This window comes from Centruroides vittatus, unplaced genomic scaffold (genome assembly GCF_030686945.1).
Source record: "Centruroides vittatus isolate TY-2023 unplaced genomic scaffold, ASM3068694v2 contig_717, whole genome shotgun sequence".
NCBI lineage: Eukaryota > Metazoa > Arthropoda > Arachnida > Scorpiones > Buthidae > Centruroides > Centruroides vittatus.
In genome coordinates this window covers 12,181-29,570 of record NW_027122456.1, presented here as the reverse complement: position 1 = coordinate 29,570, position 17,390 = coordinate 12,181, and the positions used below count along the sequence as shown (strand labels likewise).

The following is a 17,390-nucleotide window of genomic DNA, read 5'->3' as shown; positions in this document are numbered from 1 at the left end:
AAATTAAAATGAATTCGTGTGCTTTATGTAAATGTAAAATTAAATTTTTTTATGTAAGTACAAATGTTAATAGGTGAAATGAATAGAACGATAAAACGACTTTTATATTTCTGCTAAATTTTTCTAAAGATTTAAATCATTCTACGTAGTAATATCTTTCATATTATTCTAGAATATCCTTGAACACGTAAATGCTAATACAGTCAAACCTGTTTTTATGCGCTCTTTTTTATGTGCGATTTTTTTTGTGCGATTTTTTATTTGTGCGGTATAGTTGGCGACTAGTCTCGTGCGATTCGTCATGTCTCACGTTGACTTATTATAGCTAAATAAACTTATTATAGCATAAATGAACTTATTATAGTAATATTATTGCATGAATATGCGAAAAATGAAATTATTTACTTTTTAAGTCAACAAAACACCACCTGGACAAAAATATGTAAAACAGACGATAGACCAGACGATGCAGTCAAGTGCTGATATCTGTTGTCAATAATTTCTACGTCTGTTTTAATTACGTTAATTAAACCTTCAAAGTGCTTTTACATTCCTGGATCATTGAGATAAAATTCATTTCAAAGCGTAAATTGAAGGTAAATGTACTGTATTATTTTTTCTATTTAGATATACAATTTTAGGATTTTTATTTTATGTTTAGACATAATCCCTGAAAATGAATAAGGGCAGAAACAAAGCAAAGAGGAAGGCAATTTCCTTAGAAACTAAAACTATGATTTTAAAACGACCAGCAGAAGGTGAAGGATCCACAGCTCTTGGTAAAGAATTTGGATTAGGTGAATTCACTATAAGAGGCATACGAAAACAGGCAGGTGAAATATATAAATCTACTAATTGTGCCACAAACGAAAGCGCTAAACGAACATCGTATTCAAGAAACATTTTGATAGAGAAAACGGAACAGGCGCTAATATTGTGGATTCAAGACTTTACTGAAAAACGAATCCCCATTGACGGAGAATTAATTAAAGAGAAAGCTATACGGTTTTATAATCAGCTGAAGGATTTAGAGCCGTCTTGTTCATCGTCTCACACTGAAAGCCGGAAATTTTCTGCAAGCAATGGCTGGTTAGTCGGGTTTTTACGACGACACGCACTTCACAATCTGAAGATAAAGGGTGAAGCTGCATCCGCTGATGAAACAGCCGCTAAAAATTATTCTAAAGTGTTAGCAAAAATTATTGAAGATAGTGGATATTGCCCGGATCAAGTATTTAATGCAGACGAGACTGGGTTGTTTTGGAAAAACATGCCTAGCCGAACGTTCATCGCCAAGTCCGAGAAAACAGCAAGTGGTTTTAAAGCTGCAAAAGACAGAGTAACATTCTTACTTTGTAGTAATGCATCTGGAGCGAGAATGTTAAAACCGCTTATGATAAATAAATCATTGCACCCACGTGCGCTAAAGGGCAAAAATGTAGCTGAGCTTCCAGTCCATTTCATGGCAAATAAAAAAGCATGGGTCACAGCACCTGTTTTTATAACATGGTTCAACGATTGCTTCGTTCCAGAAGTTAAACAATATATGACTGATATGGGACTTCCTTTTAACGTATTGCTAATTGTTGACAATGCACCCGGGCATCCTCGTATAGAGCACCCTAATGTGAAAATAGTATTTTTACCACCCAATACGACAAGCCTTATACAACCATTAGATCAGGGCATCATCGCAGCTTTTAAGAAACACTATGTGAAGTTAACTTTCAGATACATTTTGAAAAAACTTGAAAACGATGCAATAACCTTGACTGAAGTTTGGAAAAAGTATTCGATATTGGACTGCATAAATCACGCTGCTGCAGCAATTACTGAAATAAAACAACACGCATTAAATGCATGCTGGAAAGCAGCGTGGCCAGAATGTGTCATCAATAGAAGTGCAACCGAAAACACATCAATGTTAACAACAGAAATCGTTACGCTAGCACATGGCATCGGCGGAGACGGGTTTAATACTTTCAGTGAAAATGATCTTGTCGAAATGATTCAGGATGAAACCGTATGGGATGATGACATTATAAATTACATAACAGATGTTACTGATGGGCAAGAAGAACCCGATTATATGACAGCAGATAAAATCTATGCAGGACTCAAACTTTGCCATAAATTAGGATGTCATTTTCTTACAATCGATGCCAATTCTGAAAGAGCTTCAAAACTCCAAAAGGAGCTTCAATCTTGTATATCTGGCTACCGAGACATATACAAGCATCTAGTGAAACAACAGTCGTCGCAAAAACTGATCACCGACTACTTGGTAACTGAAAAAAAGTCAACTCTAAACGAGTGCGAGGTAGTATCTTCAAGTGACGATTTTGAACCAGTTTACCACAACAAAGTTCGCGTATTGTCAGACTACGAAGAATAACGGTTATACGTTTTAAAAAGTTTTGTATGTGCAAAATAAGTACAGTACATATGCAAATAAAATATTTTAAAATGTTCGCATGTGTATTTTCTAAATCAGATTCCAAAAGGTTTGGCGAGATTCCAAGTGGCTGCCAAGCCTCGTCATGATTTCGTTTAAAAAAGCAATTGTGAAGATCCTAAAATCGCGCCGGGAATTTGATTGTTTACAAGATTGCTACATCGGGAAATTTCGGAAGGTCGATCGGAGCGAGAACGCGTGTTGGGCTACAAATCCGACCGATGTAAAACATTCCTTCTAAAGCAAACGCAGCGCGATAATAAACAACGAAGGGGATGTCGCGGTGCTCGTATATAAGAGCCGGGATGTAAACAATCAACAGAAAAGGGGAAAAAAATTTGATGTTAAAATAAACGGTTATTGTAAGACACTTGTCATCGTTGCCTCTGCCGCCACCACCCACGTACGATCGGTCCCTGGGTTTTCCCTGACGCGCAATTAACTAATTGCCCCCATACGTCGGCAACTTTCACAATTCGCAGTTATTTCGTACGGTTTTGAGTTATTTTCTATGTGAGACTTTTTATGCGGTCCCTATTGACCGCATAAAAAAATATTTTTTTAATTGTGTTGCGAAAACTATTTCTTATAGCCCCTCGTGAAGTTTCGTGCGATTTTTTTATGCGTTTTTTTAAAGCGGTCCCTATCCCCCGCATAAAAACAGGTTTGACTGTAACTATGTTTTAAAACAAGGTAATTTGTATTACACCATAAAATAAAAATAGATGAATTTGATATTTAATATTTTTATACTTCTATCAATTAAAAATAAATAAAAAGCCTACTTATTGTTCTCATTTCCTTACAGAAATGAATATAATAAATATTTTTATTGTATTTTTATACATTATGCATTTTTATGTACAGTATATAAAATTGATTTACATACATACAAGGAATACAACAAACAATTTTTCGGAAGCTTTTTCACAAAAGAAAGCGCATTATGTAAGAATTAGGACCAACATTTATTATACTAGCAGAAGGGGTTAATAAAATATATTTTAATTAACCTTGAAAGTGTGTAATAAAACAAATGGTTCAATGTGCACAGTTCCATTAAATTCATACAGATCACACAAAAATCTGTTATTACGTGTTTTAAGAATGCACTTACGAAGTGAATGCATATGTATAATACAAAATTATAATTTTTTTATTAATTTAGTTAATTTATTAATCTTTTTTTAAATTTAGTTTTAGCGCTGAATTTTAAAAAAAATTTACATTTATAGTTACATTGAAAATTCAATTAGTAATAGGACGGCTTAATGTTATTATTCCTGTGGGTGGGGGTCGCAAAATAGTAATTTTAATTATATTTATCATTTGGGGAGTCGCGGAACTAAGAAAGTTGAGAATCGCTGCTCTAGATAATAAGAAATTGTTTCGTTTTCTGATATGTAGTGATAAAACAGAAAAGTTATGTTATTATTCTTTACTTCACATCTGGGTGCATAGGTAGACACTGGACATCTTTAACATTACTCTTTATTCAAGATCTTACACACGCATGAACCCAGTTGTATAGTAAAGAATAATTAAAAGAAGGCACGGATTCGGAATAAGTCAATTATGTTATTGTTAATTTTTATGTAGGAAACTATTTCACGTTTATATTCTACGACATTAATGAAGAACACCATGGATACCATAGAAGAAAGAAACGGATCGCCTGAAATAGAAGTAAGGATTATATTTATTAATCTGTATATATAATCGAGACAAGTTGATAATAATAATGATAATAATAATAATCAGCTCAGAGCCCAAACGGTTAGGAGTTGAGAGTTGAAATTTGGTATACAGTTAGGTTACGTCACGAGAACGCACACTAAGAAAAGATTTTTCGAAATTCTTTTCCAAGGGGGAGAGGGACAAGATTAAGTCTTAACACTTCCGTCAACAATAGAAGTGTTACCTAGGAATGGAATTGTTAAGAGAAAACGACGTGCAAGACGCAGATGCAGTTTTTTCGTTTCTGCGGGAAATCGAACATATTTTTAGACACATCTAAAAATTTTCTAATTAGTCTGAAAACAAGGGATCTCAATTCTTACATTCTGTGAAAACGGTTAAAGTTGACTATAACGTAATAATCTTAATCTTCGCTATCGTTACTTTTGCCCGAGCAACGCCGGGCCCACCCGCTAGTATTAGAATAATTTTTTCTTTTTTCATCGTTGCAAACGACATATCTAATATCGGGTAGAATTTATATTTGTTTATAAAGTTACGACTCTATAAAGACAATTTAAACGAAATGATGTAAATTTCTATATGAATTAAATGAATGAATAAATTAAATTGGAAATCAGATATTGCAAGTGTATGGACAGGAGGCCCCGATTTACTATATAACAAACCGTAAATCACGTTATTGAAATTAAAAAAAATATCTCCGAATATAAGTTACATAGATGACAGGCACGGCTCTGTTGATTGATAACAGGAAAAGTATTACAGGGGCAAGATAATACAGTACTAATTTGAGGCGGAATGCCAGAGTTTCATTTATCGCATGTGATGTATTTTCTTATAATCGAAAATGTTTAAGATCTAACTCCAGCAAACCGGAAGGTCTGGTATTATTTGCCCGTGTCTTCCAAGATTTAATCCAGTGTTTGAAATACTTATGACACATTTTGATTTTTAAAGTTTGTCTCAATCTACATATAATTTCATGGTTGTTATATAAACCAAAGTGCCAAAAATTAGAGACAGCAGCACACGCAATGTTATTTCCTACCACCCATGGAGGAAATGTTTCAGATAGAATATTTTCAATTGACACCATATGTACGATTGTTGTAGGTTATGTCTGAGTTTAATTAGGCCGTATAAAGGATTTATTGTCATTATGAATAGATTGTTGGAGCAGGAATAATGGGTCGCGCTATCAGCGAGGTAGCGAATGCTCTTGGATTTTCTTCTACAACAGTTTAAAAGTCATAAAAGAAATATTTAAATTACGGACAGAAATATACATCACATACGCACTGCGGAGGTCAACGGCTGATGCAAGTACGTGATTGCTAGTGGCTAACCAGGTTAGTAACCACACAACAAAAAGCATGTATGAGGTAAATCACATCAGACTTCAACACGGGCGCTGTTTAAACCTGATGAGGAAGTTTTGAACTTGAATTCATTTGCATATATGTATTAACATTGAACGTTAATCATATTTTTCAATAAATGATTTTTATCTCTTCTTTTCAGTTTTTACTTTAGATTTTTCTGTACCATTAAAATTCGCTTAAATATGATAGCCGCGTAATCGCTTCAACGTAGTCAGGTCCGGATTTTTCCCAATTAAGCAGAATTTTCTGTATATAATTATAGGCTTTCCTTAAAATTTCCATATCTGGTCTCGTCTTTCATCTATGTAGCATACTTCTCGAGCTTATGAAAAGGTAGACGGTATAGGTCTATAATTTTTTCAAATTACAGCCCAAAAATTATTATATAAGATTGAATACTTTCATTATTTTGCTCTACACTACATAATGACTCATCTTTTAAATACCAAAATTATATGTTTTGGTAGGAAACATCGAAACAATTTCAAGATTTTACAGATCTTATCGGTTCATTTGGAAGATGGCAAAAATTTTTATTCGGGATGTTTGTATGCAATATTGTTCTCTTCGCAATGAGCAATTTAAATTGGCCATTCTTGGCGTACAAAGTGAATTATTGGTGTGCGAGAACACCAAAATACATCAACATGTCTGTAGAAGAATGGAAAAATATCAGCGCTCCCCTGGAAATCAGAAACGGGAGAACAACACATAGTCGATGTGAAGTATACGATATTAACGATGAGAAATATGAAAAGAACTTTACCAATATTCCTTGTCGTTCGTGGGAATACGATCATTCACAATACAGAAGTAGTCTTATTGAAAAGGTAAGAATTAAACGATTTTACTTAAATGTATATCTGAAGTTTAATTTTGTTTAAAATTTTCAGTGGAATTTAGTTTGTAAAAGTTCTTGGTTGAGTTCAGTCGCTGGATCTTCTTACTTCGTGGGATTTTTCGTTTCCGGTATCGTATCTGGCCAGATATCCGATAGGTGTGAAACCTTCTCATTTTGTTAATTCATATACTTCTATGCCCTCATTTTCTACAATTAGTTATATAATTGTCTCTTAGGATTGAGCTTATTAATATGATGTATTGCACTAGTGTTTTGGTTTTTTTCTCAGTTGCAAAAACCAACACCCTAGTGCAATACGTCTTATTAATAAACTCAATTCTAGTAGTCAAATACAGTCAAACCTGTTTTTTTGCGGTCTTTTTTTGTGCGATTTTTTGTTTGTGCGGTATAGTTGGCGACTCAAGGTCCTAGAATATAAGGTTAGCTCATAGAGAAGAAACGCTTCTCATTGGTTGCTTATTTGACGTCATTCCTAGTGGAAAACGAAATATATTACTATGTCCTTATGGTAGAAACATTACCGATCAGAGGCTTGTAGCTTTAATTACACGCTAATATTTCATTAATTACGATTTATATTTTATTAAATGTAAATAAAAATGGATTATAAATAAGAAAAATCCGGAATATTGAGCAAATCTTCGTAATTTTTACGTGTAAAGTTGAAATTAAAATGCGTTTTTCTAATTTGTAAATAAAATCAATTTTATCTATTTTACGACATTATAACAATAATAGTTTCTTAAAAGATTAATTTTGGTAAATCCTACGTAGGTGATTTATATATAAATGAATTAATTTAATTTATCATCAAACGACTTCTTTTTTAAAACTAAAAAATAGACCAATATAATTTTTAATTTTTAATATTCATGTACCAAAAACGATATTATTTACTCATACATATACAAAAATAACTTTATAAAAAGAACAATTTTTTATGTTATAAACATAATTTGTATATATTGATATCAATAATAAGTGTTATGTAAAAACAATTAAATCAGGTAGAAAATTTTTTTAATATTTTAAATATTTTTTTTTTTTTTGTATTTTCTCACAATCCATCCTGTTAAATATTGTAATCCATCATTTTTTAATTCTACATTTTCCTGAGATATCTCACATAAATCATCATCATTTACATTGCATAAATTTTCAGATATTCCTTGTTCTTTAGAACTAGACATATCTGAAACTTCTTGCAGTAAATCTGCCTCTTCAAACATTTCATTTATTAAATAATTTTCAACTATCTGATCTTCTGTATTTAATTTATTTTGCAATATTCCTGGTGATTTGCCTAAAATTATCATTCTTACTCTATATATTACTTCGAGTGGACTAGGATGATCATATAAACCACCTCTAGTTTGAATCTGTGAAAATAGGTTTTCTAAAGAATCCTGATTTACTTTACATGTTAAGATATAATGGTATTTAGGAAATTTTGAACTAAGGTCGAAAAATAAATCTTTGATAGATTTAATAGATATAAGCATTCTTTTTTGAAATGTTTGAAGTGATTGTTTAGATACACATCTCATACTTTCAATTATTCTGTAAGTATTATCAAGTATATTATTTTGTTCAGTTATGTTAATGCCATAAGCACATTTGGAGGGATAGTCAATTTTGTAATGAAAATTGGGTGTTGAACTATTCATAACATCAAACCAGCATTAACTGATGATATAAATTCATAAGCTGCTAAGGCATTTTCAGTTTTAATATATCTTTTAATAGCAATAGCTGTAGAGTTAGAAAATAGTATATATTATTTCCATTGGATGGATGTATAAATTTAGTATTGAATATATTTATCCCTAATTCCTTCCATAATCCTATATTTTGTCCACCACAGTCACTAACAACAGCAACAACAGTATATCCTGCATCAAAAAGTTTTAAAATAACAGTAAATAACAGTTTTTTTTTCATTTTAACATCAAAATCCAAGTAAACTGGTTGTTTCCACGATGCAAATAGTCCTCTTGCCATCATTACTAAAACTTGATTATTGGGTCCAATAAACTTATCCCTCACTTTATCATATTCATATATATACTCTTTACCTGAAATATCAGTAAAATGTTAAAACAGAAAATTAAAATAATTATTAAATTATGTGGTTTTATCAATATGAGTACAGTATATACAGTATTTACCTTCATCTCATCAAACTGAAGAACTGTAAGTTTTTCCTCTTCTGAAAGTTCAAAGCCTTTAATTTTCACGATGTTTATAACATCATTTAATATGCCTTGACAAAGATTTATTTTTGAAGCCCATCTTCGAAGTGTCGAAACTGCAGGTAACGGGATATTCATTTGATTTCTTAAGTATAAATATGATCTTATGCTTAAATATCTCAAAGTAAATGCCAAATTCATATCTTCTTTCTTCCATTTAATTTTCTTTTTTCTCTCCAGCAGATTATATATTTGTGTTTCTGTAAAGGTACCTTTCAATATTGATATAACAAAATCTGTTTTATTTTTTTCAATTTCTCATGTTCTTTTTGAATGATGACAGTTTTACTTTTCAACAATTTCAGATTTCTTTGGATTGCTTGCATTCTTATCTCAATATGTTTAATCTTCATTTTTAAAATAGAATTTTCATGTTTAAATTTAAAATTAAGATCTTCTAAAGTTTTACAATTGTTACATTTGTTAAGAGATTCTTCTGGTTTATCCTGTTTATTTACATCTAAAAGTTTTTCTATCAGGTTTTTTCTATTTTTTTTTTAATAAACGATTCTTTCTTTCATTTGACTGCTTAATATTTTCATTTTCTATATTTCCTAAATTTACTGTCGGTAAAGAAGTTTTCTTTAGTTTAGGTCTTGCCAATAAACCTAATAATTCGGCTTTTAAATTTCTCTCAAAATCATTTTCTGTGAAATGATCAGAGCAAACATGAGAAGAATCAGGATTAAATTTATCTTTTCTTTTACAATTATGGATCCATTTTCTCCTTATTATTGGATCTTTAGGAAATGTAAAATAACTAACTTTCCTGTTTAATAACTTTGTTTTACAATAGCTTTTATTACAAGTTGCAACAGCACATGTTGCACCTGGCATCTAAAAAATAATAATAATAAAATTTAGTATTTTTTTATTTTTCCAAATAAGTCTAATCAAGATATAATATTCTGAAGTGGTAAAAAGTAGTATTAACATTTCTTACATAAAAATTATTATACGAGTAAATAACACTACAATAAATTTATACTAAATATATAAAACATTTTTATATTTTGCATTTCTAAGCATTTTACGTAAATATGCATATTTAAAAAAGTTATATTAATTAATAATAAACAATATTTCCTTTCTACACCTCGAGTTATCTTAAAAGTGTCACCACCCTGTTACGGGGCCAGCTTATTATTTGTAGTCGTCGTTTCATCGTGCAGATACTATTTTTATACATGCAGAAAACTATTCTTAGTATTTTTAAGTATTTTAGTAATAAATATATTTTATCCGTAACCATATTCTGTAATTTCTACAGAAAGAAGAGTAAAGACAACAACAGATTATCAAACGGTTCTAGGAACACACTTGTTACTTCCGTACAATTTTTATCGATATAATTATGTTTAATAATAGTAATAACGATAGATATATTTACCTTCGAAGATTATGAGTCTAAAAACGCTGAACAAAGAAACAAAAATAGTGAAATTCCAAAATTTTCTTCCCTCGCTTACTGTGGTGAAACAGTCGCTCGAGCATGGATCGACTAGGGATGACGTATATCCGGAATCTGGCAGGAAGTGGCTAAATCGGCTGTATGAGCTAACCTTATGTTCTAGGACCTTGGATGGCGACTAGTCTCATGCCTTTTGTCATGTCTCACGTTGACTTATTATAGCTAAATTATAGCATAAATGAACTTATTATAGTAATATTATTGCATGAATATGCGAAAAATGAAATAATTCATTTTTTAAGTCAACAAAACACCACCTGGACAAAAATATGTAAAACAGACGACAGACGAGATGATGCAGTCAAGTGCTGACGTCTGTTGTCAATAAATTCTACGTCTGTTTTAATTACGTTAATCAAACCTTCAAAGTGCTTTCACATTCCTGGACCATTAAAATAAGATTCATTTCAAAGCGTAAATTGAAGGTAAATGTACTGTATTATTTTTTCTATTCAGATATAAAATTTTAGGATTTTTATTTTATGTTTAGAAATAATCCCTGAAAATGAATAAGGGCAAAAACAAAGCGAAGAGAAAGGTAATTCTTTTAGAAACTAAGACTACGATTTTAAAACGAGTTATTTTCTATGTGAGACATTTTTATGCGGTCCCTATCCACCGCATAAAAACAGGTTTGACTGTATATAACTTTTTATTTTGTTTTCATGAAAGTGTTTTTCATTTTATAGCAATGTATTAATTATATCAATATTTACGTAGATATGGAAGAAGACCAGTGATAATATCTGGTCTCGTGCTTCACATCATTTCTGGGATTCTTTGCTCGTTTTCTCCATATTACTGGATGTTTACTGTATCTCGTTTCTTCTTTTCTGCAGGAATTTCTGCTTCTACACTAACTTACATTGTATACGGTAAGTCATGAATTAAATTAATAAAATGGTAACAATAGAATGTGAATTTGACTTTGTGCTTCTTGCTTAATATACTATATTAACTTCACTTCATTCAAATAAATTACGTAGGCCTATATTTAATAAAAATTCCCGCAAAGTAAATACGCAATACTGTGGATGAACTATTTGCAAATTTTTCAGTGAATATTATATATCTAAATTGAAAGTTTACATTAAATAATTATCGTATATACCGTAGTTACGGAAGTGGTTGGACCAGCACACAGAGATAAAGTCATGGTAATTAACAGTTTCGCCTATTGCATTGGGATGCTTATGATTACCGGAGTATCTTGGTTTCTCAAAGATTCGACTTATATTCAGTTATGCTGCTCTTTGCCATCCATTCTAACACTCGTATTTGTCAGGTAATGGTTATTTAATGTGTTAATTCTCTTTATATTTTATTAAAAATATGTTTTGGATTAGTTTTATACCGGAGTCTCCAAGATGGCTGCTAACTCACGGTAGACTACGTAAAGCCGAAGAGGTTATTCGTAACGTAATGGAGAAAAATAAAAGACATCACGACGATTTATCGGAAATTATTGAAGAACTTCATTGGAAAATTATAACGGTAAAATGATTTTAATAATAAATAAGTTATGTATTCCGAAACCGTGTCTTCTTCTATTTGTTTTTTCCTTCAAGACTAGGTGTATTAATAGACACAAGGCGTCCATGTACTGTACATGCAAGAACCCAAAAAGCTACATAGGTAAAACCAAAAGAATGGTAGAAACACGTCTGAAAGAACACATTGCAGACCTGAAATATAGCAGGATAAATTTAGTTTTTTACGAACACTGTACAATAATAATAATTGTAATATAAACAACAATGAAGTAAAAATTCTAGACAAAGAAACCAAATAGTATAAAAAAAAAATTGAAATAAACTTATGAAATAATAAAATGTCAAGCCAATAACATGTACACAAGCTTTAGTGTAAAAATTCATAATAATTAGTTAAAATTACTATAATACTATTTATAATACTATCAACAAAACTAATTATGATAATAATGGTAATGGCAATTTGAATGTTTCAACGATAATTTAAAAAGATTGATTTATAGTATAATGGTTTTTATAGAAATATTGATATGCGAACGAGATTAAAAAAGATTCTGTTAACACGGATGTCAAAAGTATATGCTGGAAGTGGCTAGATGTCGAACCACGGAACCTCCACTGTAATAGTAATTTAAATCATCAATATATTTTAAGAACTGAAACGATATTTTAACATATTTAACTGTAAATACGTAATTTTAAACAAAATGTATAAGTATCAACACAACTCAAAAAAAAAAAAAAATCCCGGATGTCATGGTAGGTCATAACTTATTATGATAAAACCCTTGTAATGTAAGAAATTTATAATATGTTTTATTGTGTAGTTGACGAATAAGGGGCCTTTGCACGAAACGCGTACCGGCCGATAAAAGATTCAGAAATAAAAATGATGTAAGGACGCCTTGTGTCTATTAATACACCTAGTAATGAAGAAAAAGAATAAATAAGTTGAGCTTTACACAGAATGACGATGGTTTGAAATAATAGAATAACTATTTGTAAATATTTGTCAAAAATATCGATATTAAAGTAAACTTTAAGGTCTGATAAATAAGTCTTTAACGGTGTATTTAAATTGTAAAAACGGCATTTATGATTAGGTATTAATGAATTAATAATGACTTTTTATAAAAATAATAATTATTTTAATAGGTTCTTTGTGAAAACTAAGGAATGAAATAGTTTCGTTTTAATATTGTTGTGTCTGTGCTATGGAGCTTAATCGATTCTCGTAAATACAAAATAAATAAATAAAATTTAAATTGATATGTTTCAGTTTCGAAGCATTGCATTTACTAATTATGATGAAAAAATAGTTTATTGGCATAAAACAAAACCTTTGAGTACCAGTAAAAAATATTATTGCTATTCATTCCAGAAAATTGTTCTGACTTTTTTCGTATAAGATCGCTGCATTCCCTACTCTCACCAGACGGGTCCACACTCATCACACCAATAGGGACGACGCTTTGCCAGAACTGCAACCTATCGAAGATATAGCTGCAGAATATGGCTATAAAAAAGACCTTTTACGTGCGTTATTACGCGCTTACTCCAACCATCTAGTTGCACACACCGTTCTCAACACCTAGATTACTTTTAACAGAAGCCAGCAGAGCAACCCCGGCTCCAAGCGCACCACTGTACAGTTCAATCGGCATTCTAAATCTTTATACAAAGATATTGTTAAACATAGTGATACCGAAATCGAGTACAGGAGATATGATAGAATATATAAGTTGATACGAACGCGAAGTATAAGATAGAACAAAGCAGAGTCCCAGGAGTTTACAGTATACCGTAAGAGATTAGTATACAGTATACAGTATACAACGGAAGTTAGTGTATATGGCAGGGGTGGGCAAGCAAGAGTTCAGTGGAAGACAAAATGTAGATTTTGCAAAATGCACGGGAGCCGCAGGTCTGTACTGTCGTGGCGGATAGTATGGAAAGGCGCGCGATTTTATTACATAATATAAATATAATATAAAACAAATATTGAATTTTGTAATAAACATATTTTCACAAAATTATAAAAATAAAATTGTAAAAATTATAATAAAAAACAGAAATTAACACTTTCAGCAAGAGCCCCATGTAACTCAAAAAAGAGCCGCATTTGCCCATGCCTGGTATATGAGTTCAACTAAACGGTGATTACGAAAAAGGGTACGTGAGCATGAATACGATATTAAAAACAACAGGCATACCACTGTCTTGTCCACGTACGCCACTGTCCTGGAAGTGCATGCGAACATGGGGAACACCAAGTTAATTAGGCAGGCCTATCAAACGGACCATATTCGTAGCTTGGAGGCTATAGAAATATATAAAGCCAGCCAGATCGTCAAGTGTATTAATTCTAAATACTGTAATACAATATCGCATGTGTGGAGGCATCTTTATGAGAAATTTGGGCATAGTTAGTTTATATTAATTCACTCTGTACGTCTTAAGAAGGTACGTGTGACATGGTCATACATTTACGAGTTTTAGTCGTTCATTTATGTTACATGTTATTTGTAATTTAAAATGGTTTTTTCGATTATTATCGTTCCATCGTTTCAATTTGGAATTCGTTAAAAAATCTGATGCAGCTCTTGGAGAAGGCTCGTGAATTTTTGTTACTGGTAGTTAAAGGTCTTGTTATATGTGATTATCTCTAGTAATTCGAAAAGGACATAGTTTAAATATGGTTTATTCAATTATCCATAATACAATCGTCCGGCACATAATATTAAATAATTTATATATATATATATATATATATATATATATATATATATATATATATATATACACGGATGTTTTTATTAACACGTAAAAGACTTTTTTGATTCTTTTGGTTCCGCCATTGGTCGGACTTCTCATAGTTTAAAATAAACGTGTACAATAGTTAATGTATACGATATTTTATACTAAATATGATGCTGTATGTGATTTTTCTGTTACAGAGTGACAAGAGGAGGAAAATTAACTTTTTTCATTTGATCAGAAATAAAACGTTACGCAAAATTACTTTCATCATGTACATCTTATGGTAACCATTTTTTATTTATTGACGTATTAAGCAATGTTTTATTAATAAGGGATAATTCTAATTATATTTTTAATTTGAAAACGTAATGAATTGTTATCCATCCGTCAAAATTCAATTTATGTCAATTACAATGTAGTATTTAATCATTCTTTGTATTAATTAATAAAGCGTTTTTCTTTATAAAAATGGAGTGAACAAAAACCAATACGTGGCCCTTCTTTTGTTGAAACTTATCTTAATTTATTATACATATTAAGGTCTTTCATTTCTTTCAGGTTTGTGATAATATTCGACGCCTACGCATTACTTTTGAATGCGGATATCACAGGAGGAAACATCTTTCTTCTTTTTCTTTTATTTGCCTTATTGCAAGCTTGCGTTTCTGCCGTATTAAACATTATTTTACCTCGCTTTGGAAAAAGACGTATTTTGATGTTCGGATTCTTTTCAGTGGGCATTACATCGTTACTCATAATAGCCGTTCCAAACGGTAAACCTAAAATTAATCATACTAATCATTAAACTTACTTTTGATTTTAACAATATGAAAGAATAGTTTTGTTTGAAACGACCTGGCTTTTTCATGTTTTCACGATTATGGGTTTTAAACAGATCTTCTATGGCTTAGGATTGTCTTCGTAGTGCTATGCAGAACCTGTAAATCGATTACAACAAATACATTGTACGAATTTACTTTAGAATTATATCCGACTGTAATTCGTAACGTGGGTATTGGATCGTGTTTTACCGTCTCGAGACTTGGATCAATCGTTGCACCTTTCATGAAAGATCTTGTACGACTTCACTTTCATTTTTAATATTAGTTAAGTTATTTATACTAGTTTACATTATAATGTTATTGTATTTGTTACAGAGTGAAAAGGTAAATTGGAGCATTCCGTTCGTATTAGTAGGAGTATTGACTGTTACCTCTGGTTTGTGCATTTTGCCTTTACCCGAAACCAAAAATATTCGTTTGAACGATACCATTGTGAAGTAAGAAATTATTAATGATTGTTTTACAGAATATAATCGATTTAAGTTACAGTTATTGAAATATGTTTGATATAATTTATGAAAATATAAGAAAATATATAATTATACTTTTGCAGTAATACGTCAGAAAATGAAGAGGAATTGAAAAAATTAGACAAGAAACATAAAGGAGAATTAATACATTAATATAAAAAACGCACTCGAAAGATTGCATGAGAAAAAAAATTAAAGTGAAAACTTTATTTATGGCGAGAAGCAGGAAAAAATTAAAATTATTAAATTAATATTAATAATAATATTAATTACTTAAAATTAGGATTACTATGTATAGAAATATAATGTAAAAATGTATATGCATAAAAAGTAAAGATGTATGTAATTTCAATCGATATACTCGACTATCGTGGGTTGCACGATGCTATTTAAGTTAGAAGTATGTTAACGTGACTGCCGAGTTTTGTAGCAATTGGTTGTATGGTTTAAATGTGCATAGAGAACAAACATACCGATATTTTCATTTTTATATATATATATAGATTAATTAGTATTATAAACAATAAAGAATAAATATTTGATTGGTTATTAAGACTATAAAAAGGCCTTGTTAAGTAAATAAGAAACAAGTATTGTGAAGTGATTTTGATTTAAAACGATTTTAAAATGATATAATAATCAAACAATATCGATTGTAACGAAAAGAACAGAAGCTCGAAAAACAAAATGTTCGAAAAGAAATTTGTCTGTTATTAACGAAAAGGATATAAAATAAATCTAGCATATAGTTGCCTAAATTTTCCGGCTATGAGATTTTATTTAATTAACGAAATCATTATTTTTGCATTAAATTTAAAATTTAAATATTACAAGTCTGTGATAACTTTCATGAAATCCAAAAATCAATATACTTTCTGTACGGATAACAACTAAAATTAAGACTTGTTGCCTCTTATGCTTTTTATTGTGTATTAATTTTCAGTAGCATATTCAAAGGTGATTTTCCAATTCAGTTGTTATGTTTCATGAAACTCGTGAAAATGCCATCGGTTTATATTATAGATTATGTTAATTATAACTAAACAAATTCCCATTTATTATATTAAACACAGATAGTATTAAACATTTATGTAATACATCTATTAATATAAGCCATTGGTCGCGTTTCAGTATATCTGTAACGATATGCCTAGAAGGGCCACTAGGGGCGCCCCGAGCTATTATTTAAATTAACAAAACATTCAGTTTTTGCGTAACAGTATTAAAATAACAATAAATGCGTTGTTATTGCGTTTCTGACTGCGATTTATTAGGATAAGCGATGAGAAATTCAGTATATTATTATTATTATTTGTAATATGAATTTATTATTTATACCACGGAATGACACCCCCTGCTGCTAGAATGCCCACTAGGAGGTGTTTCGGACTACTAGTTTCACGTAATTAATATAAAAACATATATTGTTGTAAATAAAATACTCTCTCGTTAATTCGTAATAAGAGATACTTAAATAGCTTTTGTTCAAAACTGTCTATTTCAGAATGCTAAAATAATAACAGGAAAAATTATGTTTAACCTGACGAGCTAGAATATACTACATAGAGTGGCTGAAGGGACGCCACGTTTGAGGAAAATTCAATACATATCCGCCATTTTCCTTTTAGTCAAAAAGCATGGCATTTGTGCTGTGTAAAGACAACGAGCTAGAATATTCCAACCTCGTGTAAAAGGTATAGTA

At 30.7% G+C, this 17,390-nt stretch overlaps 2 protein-coding genes across 2 annotated transcripts; both read left to right on the top strand.

The window, feature by feature from the left end:
* Nucleotides 1-676: 676 nt before the first annotated feature.
* LOC136980622 (tigger transposable element-derived protein 1-like) lies at nucleotides 677-2,395 on the top strand. Its single transcript, XM_067276761.1, has one exon. The coding sequence runs from the start codon at nucleotides 677-679 to the stop codon at nucleotides 2,393-2,395; it is 1,719 nt and encodes a 572-aa protein (XP_067132862.1).
* A 3,790-nt stretch (nucleotides 2,396-6,185) lies between these two features.
* Nucleotides 6,186-15,477, top strand: LOC136980621 (organic cation transporter protein-like). The gene is made up of 8 exons (XM_067276760.1): nucleotides 6,186-6,368; nucleotides 6,432-6,535; nucleotides 10,844-10,998; nucleotides 11,240-11,408; nucleotides 11,470-11,617; nucleotides 14,574-14,659; nucleotides 14,935-15,149; nucleotides 15,272-15,477. The coding sequence occupies exons 1-8, from the start codon at nucleotides 6,186-6,188 to the stop codon at nucleotides 15,475-15,477; spliced, it is 1,266 nt and encodes a 421-aa protein (XP_067132861.1).
* The last annotated feature ends 1,913 nt before the right edge of the window (nucleotides 15,478-17,390 follow it).